Source organism: Rana temporaria, chromosome 2, assembly GCF_905171775.1.
Source record: "Rana temporaria chromosome 2, aRanTem1.1, whole genome shotgun sequence".
Taxonomy (NCBI): domain Eukaryota; kingdom Metazoa; phylum Chordata; class Amphibia; order Anura; family Ranidae; genus Rana; species Rana temporaria.
This window is the reverse complement of record NC_053490.1, coordinates 469088385-469105427: the sequence shown is the minus strand read 5'-3', so window position 1 is coordinate 469105427 and position 17043 is coordinate 469088385. Positions and strand designations below refer to the sequence as shown.

At 41.2% G+C, this 17043-nt stretch overlaps 1 protein-coding gene across 7 annotated transcripts in view; it reads left to right on the top strand.

Moving 5' to 3' along the window:
- Window positions 1-17043, top strand: part of ST3GAL6 (ST3 beta-galactoside alpha-2,3-sialyltransferase 6) — a 220123-nt gene that overhangs the window by 178968 nt on the left and 24112 nt on the right. For 6 of the 7 annotated variants that reach the window (XM_040338708.1, XM_040338710.1, XM_040338709.1 and 3 more), the window contains 3 exons: window positions 5992-6055; window positions 7662-7757; window positions 10704-10890. In XM_040338708.1, coding sequence (XP_040194642.1) covers window positions 5992-6055; window positions 7662-7757; window positions 10704-10890 — 347 coding nt within the window. Of the gene's footprint in view, window positions 1-3933; window positions 4250-5991; window positions 6056-7661; window positions 7758-10703; window positions 10891-17043 lie in introns of those variants that run through there. The other variant, XM_040338712.1, reaches the window with a different exon arrangement.

Below are 17043 nucleotides of genomic sequence, written 5' to 3'. Positions count from 1 at the left end.
TAGAATCACTCCCTAAGACTCACAATTAACCCCTTGATCGCTCCCTAGTGTTAACCCTTTCCCTGCCAGTCACATTTACGCAGTAATTAATGCATTTTTATAGCGCTGATCGCAGTATAATTCTGAATGGTCCCAAAATAGTGTCAAAAGTGTCCGATATGTCCGCCGCAATGTCACAGTCGTGATAAAAAATCGCAGATCGCCGCCATTAGTAATAAAAAAAAAAATAATAAAAATGACATAAATCTATCCCCTATTTTGTAGACTCTATAACTTTTGCGCAAACCAATCAATATACGCTTATTGTGATTTTTTTTTAATATATATATATATATATATTTTTTTTTATAATTGTCGCTCTTTTTTTGTTTATAGCACAAGGTAGGTAAAGATTTCTTTAGAATAACAAACAACTTGAAGTTGGGAAGATTCTCTTGTATCCAGGTAATGGTATAGCTTGTAGTAAATCCCCGTACACACGATCTAAAAATCGAACGACAGATGGTGCGTGTTTTTTTTGCATGCTAGTCACATATCAAACATGAAGCTAATATTACGAAAATTCTCATACAAATTAAAAGATCGGACGTGATGTTGTGTGTTGTAGTGTATTTGTATTGTATTTTCGGGCGACAACTGTACTGATTAAACGGACATCGTACGGGAATAATTTCGTGCATGTCCGATCGGATGAACTGTCGTGATCTGTGTACTAAAGGTCCGATTATCGCATGATCGATTCGAAAGCGGTATTTTTCATACGATTTTCATAATTTTTTTTATTCATTTTGATCTGCATAGGTTTACGTTTAAACTCTTATTAACCCTTGGGTAACTAGAATCAACCCTAATTAAATCCTTTCTTACATTCTCACTTTGTTTTTGTGTAGAAATGCACCTTTTATTTAATTTGTAAATAACTTTGCTGTGCCATTATAAACAAGATCATTTATAGTGTCACCTGCATCTTCGAGGACAATGAATTAGAAAACCAGGTGTGTGGTCATGTATGCCAAAATACAAATACAACAAATCCAAAGACAAGCCAAGTCAGGTAGTCGGACGACAATCAAAATACAAACACTAATCACAGAGTATTTATTTATTTTTTTATTTGGTTTCTGTGGTTAATGTTTGTATCTTGAATGTTGTCTGGCTACCTGACCCTGCTGATCCTGTCTTGTCTTTTCCGTTACCATCTTCTTATATTGGCTACTATTGCCCTTGGAGATGACCAAGCGTCCTGCTTCCCTGTACCGGTTTTCTGCTACCCGTCTGGACTTTCAGCAAGCTTGCACCAGCCCTGTAGCTACATCAGTCCAGCCTGTATCAGAAGACACCGGTGGAACTGTGGATTGTTCTGCCATCTACCAGTTTCAATGTGACCTGCATCTGCAGCTATCCGTGGCATCCTGCACACAGGAGTTATTCGGCACAGACACACAGCAGCTGCCATCCTTGAGAAGAAGCAAAATAAAATGTGAGAAAACCTTTTTTTATCCTGGGTTTCTGACTAATAACATTTTCTACCTGAGCTTTTTGTCCATAGATTGAATAAAAAATACTATAATGAACCTTTACTGTGCAGCAGCAGAAGTATGTGTGGTGATTCTCCAGTGAGAAGACGATACAGAAACATTTTTACTGACTTCCATAAATCTATAGTAACAAACATTAAACAGCTTCAAGACAAAGAACAACACTATACATGTGTATCTAGACTGCTGGCCCTCTTTGTCTCTATTCCGGAGACTTGCGTCCTGTTTTAAAAGTCATGAGACTTGCTTATGATTTTCATGCTTGTTATGGAGGGAGTAATACAGGAACATTGAGCCTTTTAGTAAAGCAGTAAACTAAAATATTAGTATTAATGCACAAAACAAATTTGACAGCATGTGTGACCTGTGGATTTAATGCTCATCATTGGACTCATGAGACCCAGGGAAGAGGGGATGACCCTCTCCTCCTTCTTTTTTTTTTTTCCTTTTGATCTTTCCTGCAGAGACCATGTTTTTTAGCGCATGTCTACTCGTTTTCCTCCGGGTTTTCTTTCCTCCGTTTTTCCTTTATATGATTGTAATTTGAAGAAAAAAAATGCCATGTCAGTCTGTATCTCTTTGAATAATGGAATAGGTTTCTTGCTGAATGCTGAAGTGTGCTACTTTATTTCTAAAGAATTGATGACCGCTGAATCTTGCTATTATAGATGTATTTTTTAGACCGGAAAATTATATAATTTTAGAATTAATTTTGCAAATGGCTAATGGACGAAAAATTAGGTCAAAATGAACTGTGAAAAGCTGTACCCAGGAAAATGCAGGCAGAGGTCTAGTCACCAGTATTGCCTGTGTTGTCCCTTCTGCAGCCGCTCTTTCACCCATTACTGACTTACATTTTGTTCTGCACTGTGTATCTGTGTGAAGCTGTCTATCCTTATGAACGCAGAACTTTGCTTCCTCATGTTGAAGCAATGAACACAGTAATGACAATTAATTCTCCTGAAACTAGCAGTCAGAGGCAGTAGAGCTCACACTGCACTTATACGTACAGCTGTAAATATATGTAAAAAATGTTAAATCGGAGGTTCACCCGAAAATAAAAAAATTTACCCTTAGATTCCTGCTCATTTTGTCTAGGGGAATCGGCTAGTTGTTTTAAAATCAAAGCTGTACTTACCGTTGTAGAGAGCGATCTTCTCCGCCGCTTCCGGGTATGGGCTACGGGACTGGGCGTTCCTATTTTGATTGACTGTCTTCCGACAGGCTTTCGACGGTCACATTCATCGCGTCACGATTTTCCGAAAGTAGCCGGACGTCGGTGCGCAGGCGCAGTATAGAGCCGCACCGACGTTTGGCTTCTTTCGGCTACTCGTGACGCGATGAATGCGACCGTCGGAAGCCTGTCGGAAGACTGTCAATCAAGAAGGAACGCCCAGTCCCGAAGACCCATACCCGGAAGCGGCAGAGAAGACCGCTCTCTACAACGGTAAGTACTGCTCGGATTTTAAAACAACTAGCCGATTCCCCTAGACAAAAAATGAGCATTAATCTAAGGGTAAAAATTTTTTTATGGGTGAACTCACGCTTTAAGGTATACATTTTGCCACCCCATCTCGCTCTGTCCCATTGCATTCTCCTGCTCTGTTCCTTTGTTATCAGCCCTATAACTTTTGACAAGCTTACGAGACAGGAGTCTGAAGTGTGTGTCGGGGGAGTTTGCTATAAATCAGGTAGCCCTCCAGCTGTTGTGAAACTACATTTCCCATGAGGTGTTGCTAGGCTGGCAGTTACAATTACTCCCAGAGGCATGGTGGGACCCCAGGTTGCCTGCCCCTGGTATAAATAGATTGGCACATGGCTAGACTATATTAGCAGGTAACCTTTGCATGTGTGAGGAGGGGGTGTGTGCGCCTTTCCTCCAATCAGCTGTCTCATAGTGTCTAGCAACAATCCCCTCCTACAGTGGAATCGGGAAGAGAAAATTCTAACAGGGCGTGCACTCTCTAAACCGTATATAAATATGAAGACAGCAGATATACCGTACATGTAAAACTTATGTAGGGAGATTTGTTTAATCTCTGGCTGTTCACTTCACTGGGTATATGTGAGGGTTTACATCCACTTTAACAAAAGAAAAACAATGGGTTTGAGTAGTATATGCGCTGAGATCTGATACATTGACATCTCAAAAAACACTTTAATCAAGCAAATGCACAAATACACCACCAGTACGAATGCTCCCTTCAAGATCCTTATGGTATTTTGTAAGGGTAAGAAGACGCTTGACCATTAGCTGGCAAGCATCACATGCCCAAAAAAGCCCATTATTTTCCACTAGCTATATGGCAGCTATAATGTAGACCCGGTATATGCAATTAGAGGACCTCCAGCTGTTGCAAAACTACAAGTACCATCATGCCTCTGACTTTGGGTGTCATGCTTGTGGCTGTCAATCTTGCTATGCCTCGTGGGACTTGTAGTTCTGCAAAAGCTGGAGATCCGCTAAATCCATATCCCTGATGTAGACCATTCTTCTCAATCACTCTTTATTAGAGATCTGATGTTTTCACCCTCTTCACATGAAAAACACATTTTTTTTACAGCCATATATTACCTTTTAAATACATTATAGATCACACCACTCTTCCGTCAATGCATTTAGCATACTTTCTCTCCAGAAAGCCCAAACCAACTGTTTTCCGGCATCATCCAGGATCAAAATCTTCCTGGACAATGATGTAAGCACAAAGGTGAGACAGTCCTGTAAACCATATGCCTGCACAGTAGTCTTTGGGGTTGATTTACTTGAACTGAAAAGTGCAATATCCGGTACAGCTGTGCATGGTAGCCAATCTGCATCTAACTTCATTATGCAGTATGTGTAGCTGCTGGTTTTAATTTTTTTTGTTTTGGGTGGAACACCGCTTTAATTTATTATGTGCTGTAAATTGTCTCCTCCATTGTTCCTTATTCTTCTTGCCGGAGGTTGCCATTTCGCTGAAGCCCAGAGCCCCTCAACAGCAGTAGATATTTAAGACCTGTAAGCAAATAAGTCTCTACAAATTTGTCACAGTGCTGAAATATAGAGCGTAACTGAGCATGTACAGAGCAGGGTGAGACAGCGTATTGCTGAATTTTAAATGGTATAGGCACTTTTTTTTTAATGTTTTACATAGCTGCACCTGTAAAAGGGTTTAGCCTGAAGTAATCTAGCAGATTCTGACTAAAAGTTCCACTTTAAAGTGGAGTTCCACCCAAAAGTGGAACTTCCCCTTTAAGCACTCCTTGCCCCTTTACATGCCACATTTGGCATGTATTTTTTTGGGGTGGGAAGTGGGTACCTTCTTTTTAGAGGGACTTCCTGACTTCCAAACCGATCGTGTGTGTGTGTGCCCTATAGGTTATTTAACCATCGGTTAATAAAAAGCCAACTTGCTTTAAATGTTAACCAATGGATTGCTAACCGATAGGTCAAAACCGGTCGTTAGTACGCACAACCATTGGTTAAAAATCCACGCATGCTCAGAATCAAGTCAACGCATTCTTGGAAGCATTGAACTTCGTTTTTTTCAGCACGTCGTTGTGTTTTACGTCACCGCGTTCTGACACGATCGTTTTTTCAACCGATGGTGTGTAGGCGCGACGGACCATCAGTCAGCTTCATTGGTTAACCTATGACAACGGTCCATCGGTCCGTTCTCATGGACTGATCGTGTGTACACGGCATAAGTGTCTGTTAAAAGTCAGCAGCTACACTTTTTGTAGCTGCTGACTTTTAATAAACTAAAAAACGTGTGGAACTTTGCTTTAATTGATTCAACCTCCTCTTTATATTTTACCAAACAATAGGTAATATGTGTTTGTGTGCACTAAAATTAACTTTAGGGTACTTTATACAGAAAATATGGATTTGACAAATAGTTGCACTGATATTGAGATATATAACAGTTAAAGGCAGCATATCCTGAGCAGAGAAAAAATAGTCACCTTCTCTAGACTGTCTACCATTTGATGGCATTTACCTATGCATAATACATTCCTTTTTTTCTTGTAAACTGCTGGACCACTGCAAATATTCTACAGAATCTCTAGTTCCTGGTTTGTATGACCAGTCTGCCTTTTAATCAGGTTATATAAGTCAGTCTGTATTCCAGAATAGTGTGTATATTGTACATTTAGGCTGCATTCACACCTGAGAGTTTTCAGCTCGTAAAACGCCAGACAAGCAAAATCCCATTAATTTTAATGGCACCTGTTCACATCTGAGCGTTTTGTCACCTGAAGCAAAACGCCTGAAGCTCCAAAAAGTACATGAGCTCCTTTTTGGGCAGATCACAGGCGTTTTTCTGCTTCTTACTTTGGTGACCACCTGACCTGTACAAATCGCAAGTAAAACGTGCAGCTTTCTGCCTGAAAATGAAACGCTCAGGTGTGAATGCAGCCTTATAGGATTGTTATGTTATTTGACATACTTTAATCTCTGTTTTAACAGATAGATATTTCGATATGGCTCTAAAGAAGCTTCCAAAGTGTGACCTTCCGGATGAAATCAGAAAGTAAGTATTGTGAGGTGTCGACAATTAGATGTAATGAAAAGGAAATGACTCTTGGGCTCCATTCACATCTCCACGTAAGGGGCCGACAATCGTAATCGTAAAGATGCAAAAATAAAATCCTGGGACCCCTGTCACCCAAAAGAAGCTCCTGTATTTCTTTGGGTGACGTGTGTGCCGCGATTCTGTCCGTGAGTTTTTTTCCGCGATTGTCACCCGACTCATGGGAAAATTGTGCTGCATTTAGGGTGCTATTAAAATCAATGAGGAACACACGGGCATCCCTCGATTTGCCGTTGTTGCGAATCAGGGGCAGATTTGCAGCGATTCCGCCTGCAATTCGGAAAGGTTAGCTGTGAACAGAGTCTAACTTTCTTAGTGGCCATCCCCAAACACAATATGTTGTGCTTGAAGTATAGGAAATGCAGTCCTTATGTATTTCTGTAAAAAAAACAAAAAACTGCATGTGAAATATATGAAATGTCTAATACCAGGATCAGAGAGATGGTTAAAGTGGTTTTAGGGCTGATGTTTTTTTTCCTTCATGCATTCTATGCATGAAGATGGGAAACCTCTGTGCTGCTTCCCCCACAGCCCCCCAATACGCACCTAAACCCCCCCCCTGAATCCAGTGATGTGCACAGGTGCATCGGCTTTCCCCGGGTCTCTTTCTCTCTCCTCATTGGCCGACACAGCGGTAGGAGCCATTGACGGCTGTGAATCACAGCCAGTGAGCCAATGAGAAGGAGACAGGGCTGAGCCACGGTTTAATGTGTCTTATGGATGCTTAGGAGCGAGCACACACCAGTGATCCCATAGTAAGTGGCTAGCTAGTGGGGGAACTGGTCAAGGGGGAGGAGCCAGGAGCCCCGACGGTGGACCCAAGAAGAGGAGGATTGGGCCTGCTTTAAGGATAAAGACCGTGGGGAGTAGGAATAGAAAAATTGCCCAGGCACTGAGGTTATTGGGAGCAAACATGACCATATGTTTGTGGTCAGTGGGAGTAAAAGAATTCCCCATTGTTGATGATCAGCAGAGAAAAAATCATATGCCCTGGCTTCAGTGGTCAATGAGAGTAATAAAATGCCCCCGCTTCAGTGGTCAGTAGGAGTAAGACACCCCATGTGTATTAGTACCAATGAGTTTAATAAAAGGACCATCCCAGTCATGAGTGCTAGTGAGGAGGAGAATAAAAGACTCCCCAGGCACAGGTGTCATTTACGAATTAAAAAAGTCCCTTCTCTGGGCATTGGTGTCACTAAGAATCATAAGGCAGGCACCCCCCAACCCTAACATTGGTGAGTAATAAAACATGAAAGGGGTCATAAAGACTAGTTTGTTTTTTATATCTTTTATAGATTTCATTGTTATTGAGAATTGGTTTATTTGCTGCCATGTTAGTACTTTTTGGACGGACAAAGTTTGTCCTGAAACTTTAAATATTAGTACAAATTAAAAAAAGGATCCCGTAGTTTGCCTGTTTTTGTTTTTATTTATACTGATTTTGTATCCTAGACAGGGACGAGTTTGAACTTGCCATGAATGACACAGTAAACTATGTCTTGTGTAGAACTGACTAATCACTATTTTGTGTCTGTTTTCTTCCTAGTATTTCCTGCAAGAAATGTGTTGTGGTTGGGAATGGTGGAGTGCTTCGAAACAGCACATTAGGCAAGAAAATTGATAGCTATGATGTAATTATAAGGTACAGTGACACTGTGTGTCTTTTTTTTATTCTCTCTGTACATTTCATGAAGTTTGAACACGATGTAGTGAGTCACCTCAGGTCAGTGTGACACTTGAGAACTTTATTTTTTTTCTCTTCAGTAGATTTGCATTGCTTCATCCTGCATATGCCGCCAATGCACTGGTTTTGTTTTTCTGACTGGGTTGTCACAGTAGTCTAAGTGAAGCTGTTACAATTAAAAGAATATAACCCCCCCCCCCAAAAAAAAAAAGAATATAACCGTTTATATCTTTACAATTCATCAACATGTACTTTTTAGCTTTCAAATTGGTGAAATCCCTAATTCATAACTCTACATTCAGAAAACGTGTCCATCATTGAACAAATAATTGTACCATTCTACAGAATTTTCAACTTGATCAGCTAGTAATCTCCTTGAGGCAATTCCATTAGTCGTTTGTTCTCTGTTCCTATATCCACCTGCAGGAAAGTAGAATGGTTGCATTTGACCACATCTATTAGCATCTGCAGTTGTTTTACAACCTTGTCTATTGGTTTCAGTGAAATCTTATGCCGCGTACACATGATCAGAAATTCCAACAAGAAAACCGTGTTTTTTTTTCTGACGGAATGTTGGCTCAAACTTGTGTTGCATACACACGGTCACACAAATCTTGTCAGAAATTCTGACCGTCAAGAACACAGTGACGTGCAAGACGTACAACGAGCCGAGATCAATGAAGTTCAATTGGCAGTTCGGATCTTCTGCTTGATTCTGAGCATGCATGTTTTTTTTGAGCGTTAGAATTGCATACAGACGAGTGACTTTTTGCTCACAATCTTTTGTTGGCGGAAATTCTGACATCAAAAGTCAGATCTGAGCCTACACACGATCAGAATTTCTGACCAGAAGCTCACATCAGACTTTTCTTGTTGGAATTTCCGATCGTGTGTACGTGTCATGAGTTTCTTTTTCATACATCATGGGACACAAAGTTAGGCTAATATTCATTACCTGCTGGTTTATACTCCATCTCCAGGTGAATGGACACTGGTAGACAAAAGGTCTTTAGACAGGAGTGATCCCCTATATAACTCCTCCCACACAGGAAGCACTTCAGTTTTTTACCAGTGTCTGCCAGGTGTATGGCACGGTTTGTTTGAGCTCTCTGAGCTCCAGGTCTCTAGCTCACAAACTGTTCCAAAATGAATTATGGGATTGACCGATCTGATCCACTTGACACAGGCTTAATATGCTTAGATAAATGGTACCCGAACCTCGCAAAGAAAACTCAAGATCCTGCAAGGTTTTGCCTGTAATGCGTTTCTCCTTACCCAGGTCACGTGAGTCACCAAGTTTTGCATGGCAGGCTAAAGGTGCTTAGGATTGTTACATAGAGGCTTGGTGAGCCCTATTAAAGGGTCTCCCTTCTGAGGTGTTTTAATACTACACCCAAGTGCTCTCTTTTTGTGGCTATAAATGTCCTCAAAAAAGAGGAGTGGGACTACCATTACAGGGAAGGGCACACCTATGTTGTCAGTAGTTTCTGATGAACCTAGTCGTATCCCTAGTGTTGTATCCCCCGAAGGACATGATGCAATCTGAGCCACTGTGCCTGTCTGGGATTATGCCTAAAATCAACGCTGCTGCTTCACCTTTTATCTCACTAAGGATGAACTGTCCTCAGCCCTAGCCGGGTTAGAGCACAGGATTGCTGGCATGATTGCCTCCATCACACAGGGTGGCAAGAAGCGTGACAGATTCCATTTCCTGGAGCCTCCTAGTTTGGAGCAGGAATGGGTTGAGAATGGGGAAGAGCTAAAAGCTCAGGATATTGTGGAGTGCTCGGCAGATGAGCCTGCTTCTGAGCAATCTGGACAAAAGGAGATACAGTTGATGTCTGCCTCTCAGTCGCAGAGGCTTTCATTCTAACTCAATGGTTCGTTCTGCCTTTAAGTTCTTAAAGTTAAGTGCCTCTTAAAAAAGCAGAGGTGACTGAACCTCCCTGGTCCCCTTGCGATTCCTGAGGCCTCTTCAGGCCACACAGACTTTTCCCCTACACCCCCTGCTGGAACAGGCAGTGTATGCTGATTGGGAACTTCCTATCAGGATTTTGTTCCTCTTAAGAGGTTTTCCCTTTTATATCCCATGGATCAAAAGTTTAAGGAATGGAGCAAGTTTTTTGGTTTGGCACCCTCTGAATAAGTTGCAACTTATTTCACTAACAAATGAACTTCAAGCGAACGACTACATTTTCATTGGAAAAAAACTATATTGTCTGTGAATTGTTTTACCTGCCATTGCAATTATGATTCTGTTTCGCTGGTATTGGGATCCTGGCACCCCTGCCAACAGTAGAGTTAGATTCTTGACCTCATTGTAATTAAAGCTGTAGTCCTATTTGAATTAGTTGTTGCTCCTTGGTGCGCATTTTACAGAGGCAAATTAGAGCACCTAAGACACCCATTTATAAAATATATAATGCTTTTTAAAATATATATACAGTGGAACCTTGAAATACGAGCATAATCCGTTCCAGGAGAATGGTTGTAATCCAAAGCACTTGCAAATCAAAGCAAGTTTCCTCATAAAAGTCAATGGAAACAAAGATAATTCATTCCACATTGCATTCTATTGTATGCAGTACCGATTTGGCCAGAGGGGGGGGGGAGGCGCACCAGAGAGACTGAGAAATATTCATAGGTTGCTCGGATGCACTCGGAAACCCTTGGGACGTATTTCTGAGTGCATCCAAACGACTCCGAGTGTCACCGGTGCCCCCTCACCTCTGACCAAATGCAGTACTGCACACCGCAGAGGCTTGAATCCCGCTCGTCTTGCAAGACTTTTTTAAGTAATAGCTTGTATTCCGAAACGCTATCAGAAAACTTGCAATCAGAGGTATTGCTGTACTACAATTATTTGGACTATTTTTTACTCCCATATTATTTTCTCTTCGTTAGAATGAATGATGGTCCTGTCCTAGGATATGAAGATGATGTTGGGCAAAGGACTACTTTCCGGCTTTGCTACCCAGAGTCGATTTTTGCGAATAGCTTGCACTATGATCCAAACTCCACTATAGTACTCATGATGTTCAAACCGCATGATGTTAAATGGCTGTCAGAATTACTGTTTCACCGAAGAGTGGTAAGTGTGCAATACTTTATATTGCTTTCTGTCTAATTCATCTGTTTTGAGACAATGTCAATGGGTTTGGTCACAAATGAACATCACATTCTGATTTGCTCTCTGTTATTGGCAGAAGTGACATTTTGGTAGGTGGCTTAATTTGCACTAGCAGTGACCCCAAGTGCTTCTTCTGCCAAACTCACAGCCCTGGAACCAGTACTTAGTAATGATTGGAGGAAAAATTCAAGAATAAAAAAAGATACCATTTTTTTTTTTTCAAAGAATTTGTGCCCATGTTTGTGTAATTGAACTTGAAATTGGTTACAAATTGGTAAAGAAACAATGGTAGGCCATAGTAGGCATCTCTAGCTGTTTATCATTCCTATTCATTATCATGGTAGCCCTAAATCATTGAACCCCCTTTATTTGTAGTACTAATATTGAATGCCCCAAAATAATTTGTGTGTGTGTGTGTGTGTGTGTGTGTATATATTAGAGCTGGGCGATTTTCTCCCCCAAAAAATATGCGATTTAAAAAAAAAACAACTTAATTCACGATATGAATCAAGTGTTTTTTTGTTTTTTTTTTATGGACACCGCGCTGGTCCTGGGGAGCTGCGGGCAGGCGTTTTTAGGCGAGGCCGCGGCTTCAGCATTGTCCCCGTGGACTAGGCCGAAGCCGCGGCCTCGCCTAAAAACTCCTGCCCGCAGCTCCTCAGGGCCGGCGCAGTGTCAACACCGGTCCTGGTGAAAAAATAATTCAAATAATTTTTCTTCCCCAGCCCTAGTATGTGTGTGTGTGTGTGTGTGTGTGTGTATATGACCTTCATGTATTTTAGGTATTTATCATACGATCAAGTGGTTGTTTTCACCTTTGTATTTGTGGTGCTTCACAGCTTAATAAATTGCATTTCTTTGAATTGTGCATCATTAAGTTGCTTATCGGACATACACTATATTGCCAAAAGTATTAGGACACCTACCTTTACACACACATTTAATGGCATCCCAGTCTTAGTCCATAGGGTTCAATATTGCGTTGGCCCACCCAGCTATAACAGCTTCAACTCTTCTGGGAAGGCTGTCCACAAGGTTTAGGAGTGTGTCTATGGGAATCTTTGACCATTCTTCCAGAAGCGCATTTGTGAGGTAAGGCACTGATTTCGGACAAGAAGGCCTGGCTTACGTTCTCTGCGCCGCTTGTTTTTCAGGGGTTGGGCTTAGTTCCAGTGAAGAGAACTCTTAAGACATCAGCATATCAAGACAGTTTAGACTATTTTATGCTCCCAACTTTTTGGGAACAGTTTGGGGATGGCCCCTTCCTGTTCTAACATGACTGCGCACCAGTGTACTGTACTCTTCTTTGTGTAAAAATATTGATATCCATTGTAGGCAGTGATGCCCAGAGGCTCCTGTGCAGAAATCTCCCCTATAAAGTCCTGATTGAGGCAAGGCAGTTCATGCTCCAAGTTGTTCCACCCACCCAAAACTGGTACTCGCTGCCACTTTTAGTGTAAAATCGAAATTCCATGCTATATTTTATATATATTCTACAGTAAAACCTTGGTTTGCGAGCATAATTCATTCCAGAAACATGCTTGTAATCCAAAACACTTGTATATCAAAGCATTTTTTATACAGGGTATAAAAGAGAAGAGAGGCACCTCTAAGTGTAGCAATAAGTTGCTAAATGTTGTACCTTCATTAAATGTAACCGTATTGCTACACTAGGAGGCTCCTCTCTTCTTTTTTATACTCTGTTGTGACATGACGCTACTCTTATATCAAGACATCACTTGTATATCAAGGCAAAATGTATTAAAACATTTTGCTTGTCTTGCAAAACGCTCTTAAACCAAGTTACTCTCTCAAACCAAGGTTTTTCTGTATTTACTTAGTGCACTCTTCGCATGAATTGTGAATGAATGGTACCTAATTCAGAGGTCACTGGAGACCTGCGATTGGTTGCAAATCCACAAATAATATAGTTATTTGACATCATCGCTGATCCCATCAAGCTCATGAAAAGGATGGGAAAAAACATATTTGATAAAAGCGCTAATTGGCCACACAGTAAGAATATTAAGTACAGCTTAAAAGCTGACACCTCACGGACTTGGCAGCACGACCATTAAATGTAATTCTTGGTACAGTTTGAATTTCTTTGATCCTGTAAGTTGAGAACATGATTATTGAATATTGGAAATGCAGAATTTCCTAGTCCTAGCTGTTTCCATATTTAAGAAGTGTTGTAATGCAAAGGTGGGCATATTTATCTAGAAACGTGTAGGAAATAAAAAGTATTAAATAATATTGTGCCACAATATATGTGCATTCCTCTATTGCATAATAAATATTTAAACACAATACCAATTCATAAGGTGTAAAATGCAAAAATAATAACTGTGTTATAGTGCATAAATTCAATGTGAACAATTGATATTACTTATAATAAAAGTGACATAAATAAGTGTTCAGTCCATGAACGATCAATTGATGCTATATGCAGTGCTCCAAAGAAAAAAACTCAGTGACTTGTGATTGTGCTTCACAGAATAAAACTTTCAGTGATTTCACACACATGCTTGCCCCGTGTGATTGCTCTCACCTCAGGGGTTGCGACCGCACAGCTAAGTTTGGTCAAATAAGCAGTAGAACCGACACTGGGCGCAAGGTTAATGGACTCTGCAAATCATAGGATCCTTCACTATGGATATCCTCGATTCATGTATAAAATATAGGCTGGATAGTGTGATAACATTTCATCTCAAATTTATTGTCTAAAATAAGCCACTGTATTCACATTTTAGAGGTGCTATCAGCGTACCACTCTATACAAAGCATGAATAAACTGGCATTTGCACTTTATGGATTGGAATCACATGACTGTATTAATTAAATAGTATTAATACAGAGTTATTCATACAGCACGGCAAAATGTATTAATTTTTGATTGATTTAACACATTTTATGGGAGTGGGACTGTTGTCAGCAGCTGAAAGGAATTCTAACATCTCTTTTCACTTATTGGATGCTCTTTTTTAGACCTATTGTCTATCAAATTGGTAGCTCGCAAGATCTTTTATTAAGTTCAGTGTAGGAGTTTTCATTTATTTATTAGACCTCTTTCACACTGGAGGGGATTTTTTTTTCAGGCGCTTTAGCGCTAAAAATAGCGCATGTAAAGCGCCTGAATAAAGCCTCGGCTGCAAACCCAGCGTGAGAGCCCGAGTACTTTCACACTGGGGCGCTGCACTGGCAGGGCATCAAAAGTCATGTCAGCAGCTTCTTTGCAGCGCTTTAGGAGCGGTGAACTCGCCTCCGACGCTTGTGCACTTTCAGTGTGAAAGCAGACTTGTAGTATTTTGGCATTAAAAAGGCCTAGCACAGTGGTTTTCAACTCCTGTCCTTAGAACTTACTAACAGGCCAGGTTTGCAAGATAACTGAAATACATCACAGGTGATATAATTTGCTACTGTGATTGCCATATTCTAGTCTACATCTCCCCAAGGTAATACTTACAATCTTGCCTGTTAGTGGGTCCTGAGGAATTGAGAACCCAACAGAAAGGTTAGTAGAATAAACAGAAAAACTGCTGCACTAGAACAGTTCTTTTGGTTAACCCACTTCTACTAAATCCTCCCATCCTCTGTACCATTATAATAAGTGTCCCTGTGTTATGTAAAAAATCTGCCGGATTGTACCTATATGAGCGGCGCTCAGCTGACTTTCGGCTCTCATCTCTCTCCAACTCGGCCGAGAGAGAAGAGAAAGAGACAGTCCTCTGAGTGCAGGGAGCCACGCTCATGTAGGCACAATCCGGCCGATTTTTTTACATAGCACAGGGACACTTATTATGGTACAGAGAGGATGGGAGAATTCAGTAGCAAATATGAGAGCAGCGGGGGGGCACACACTTATACGAGCAGACAGGCAGGGAGGGGAGGACAGAGGAGACGCAGGAGAGCAGGGCTGCGGATGATGGAGGCACATAGTCTGACCACTGTGTCAGGGCTCAGCAGCCCTGATATATTTTGGTCAGTTTACAGAGGGGAGGGTATAGCCAGGCATGATCAGTCGGGTATTTCAGGTGATAGAGAGGGCCAAATGACACAGAACAAGCATAACATGCTTTAAGGGAACAGGATTCTTTTTGCAGGAAGCATTTATACACAGAATATGAAGAACTATTTCCCCCTTGTTAAGGGCTTAAGCGTATAATAGTGATAAGTACCTTTTGCAACTGCAAAATATTCCCCACCTTCCTAATTCAAGGGAACAAGAGAACGTGATAAAATAATATTAAGCACATTGTTGATGTGAACTTTAACCCCTTTAAGGCCAAAGGTCATTGAGGCCTAGATGCCAAGACTGCAGTTGACAAATCTAGCAGTTTAAGTATAAATGCATTAACATTTCATTAACTGACTTATTTGCTAATGTTGATTTGTTGTTCCATAGTTAACATTGTGATTCTAACCCCCTGCTTATTTCACTGTGCACAGCCTCATCTGCAGAAAGGAGAAGTCTGTTGGATAAACTTCCAGCCTACTTGGATTGCCATGATTAGTTAGTCTGAGACCTGGGGCAGGCAGTGGCAGCCTGCACTAATAATTTACAGGTGAAGCATAGATTACCACTCTCCCAACTCGGGTTGATCAAATGCTGTTCGACAGAAACTGGCCTAACAATCCTTCCATTGAACAGACAGGGCTACACACCGATCAAAATTTCCATACACATACAGTGAGGGGAAAAAAGTATTTGATCCCTTATTTTGTTGCCCTATAACGCCAGTAGTGTTGAAGGACTATCTTGGTACCCAGAAATTGAAACAGGTTTTGATAAAAGTTATACATTTATTAAGAAAAATACATAAAATGGAAAAACAAGAAGACAATAGTAGAATTGTTGTATGTGATTGCGTTAAGTTAACACTAAGGAGCATAGAACCCAACTGGTATGTGGGAACACAAAGATGTAGGTCCTCTTCCCTTCATTGTCTAAATATAGGATGATGGTACCCACCCCTACACCTTAAAGCGGGAGTTCACCCATTTAAAAAAAAAAAAAAAATCTCCCCTTAGCTTCCTGCTCATTCGGTCTAGGGGAATCGGCTATTTATATTAAAATATGTGCAGTACTTACCCGTTTTCGAGCTGCATCTTCTTCCGTCGCTTCCGGGTATGGGTCTTCGGGAGCGGGCGTTCCTTCTTGATTGACATTCTTCCGAGAGGCTTCCGACGGTCGCATCCATCGCGTCACTCGTAGCCGAAAGAAGCCGAACGTCGGTGCGGCTCTATACTGCGCCTGCGCACCGACGTTCGGCTTCTTTCGGAAAATCGTGACGCGATGGATGCGACCGTCGGAAGCCTCTCGGAAACCTGTCAATCAAGAAGGAACGCCCATTCCCGAAGCCCATACCCGGAAGCGACGGAGAGGATGCGTCTCGTAAACGGGTAAGTACTGCACATATTTTAAAATAAATAGCCGATTCCCCTAGTAATAACGAGCAGGAATCTAAGGGGGAAAAGTGCCCTCTAAGGGTGAACCCCCGCTTTAAATATCTCCAGTGAGGCAATACCCCGTAATCTTATTTTGTACATTTGCCCACTGACAAATAAATTATCAGCCTATAACTTTAATGGTAGTACTAACTTTGCATAGTTGGTACAGCGGGTCTATAACAGTTTTTTTTTCAACCCAACGACCCAGCCTGGTGCCCGGCTTTACTTTGCACCATTGTCTACACCAAGGATAGCTCAGTGATCGAAAGGCATAAAGGACAGGGGAAATTACAATGTAAATTACTCATCTCTGCCCTCAGTTATGACCCTTGAGTTAGTTCTATGGTCACAGCATACACTTTCATTTTATAGCATCAGCATTGTAATAGCAATACAACCAATACTTATTTTTTGACAATCCAGTATAAGCTTACTTGAGAAATCTCCTTTCTTTTTGTGAGTGCCGCCTATCCGCTGTCCATCTCTTTCCATAACTTACTGGATTCTTAGAATTCTTTGCAGCTCCTTATCTGCTGTTTTGCTTTGGATTTCTAAGGACTACATACCCCATGGTACCTTGCTGCCTGCCTGAAACTCTTCCTCTCCGCACCGCTGTAAGCTCATAAGGCAGGCTCAGCAGTGCCTGGTAAATACGTGTCACAG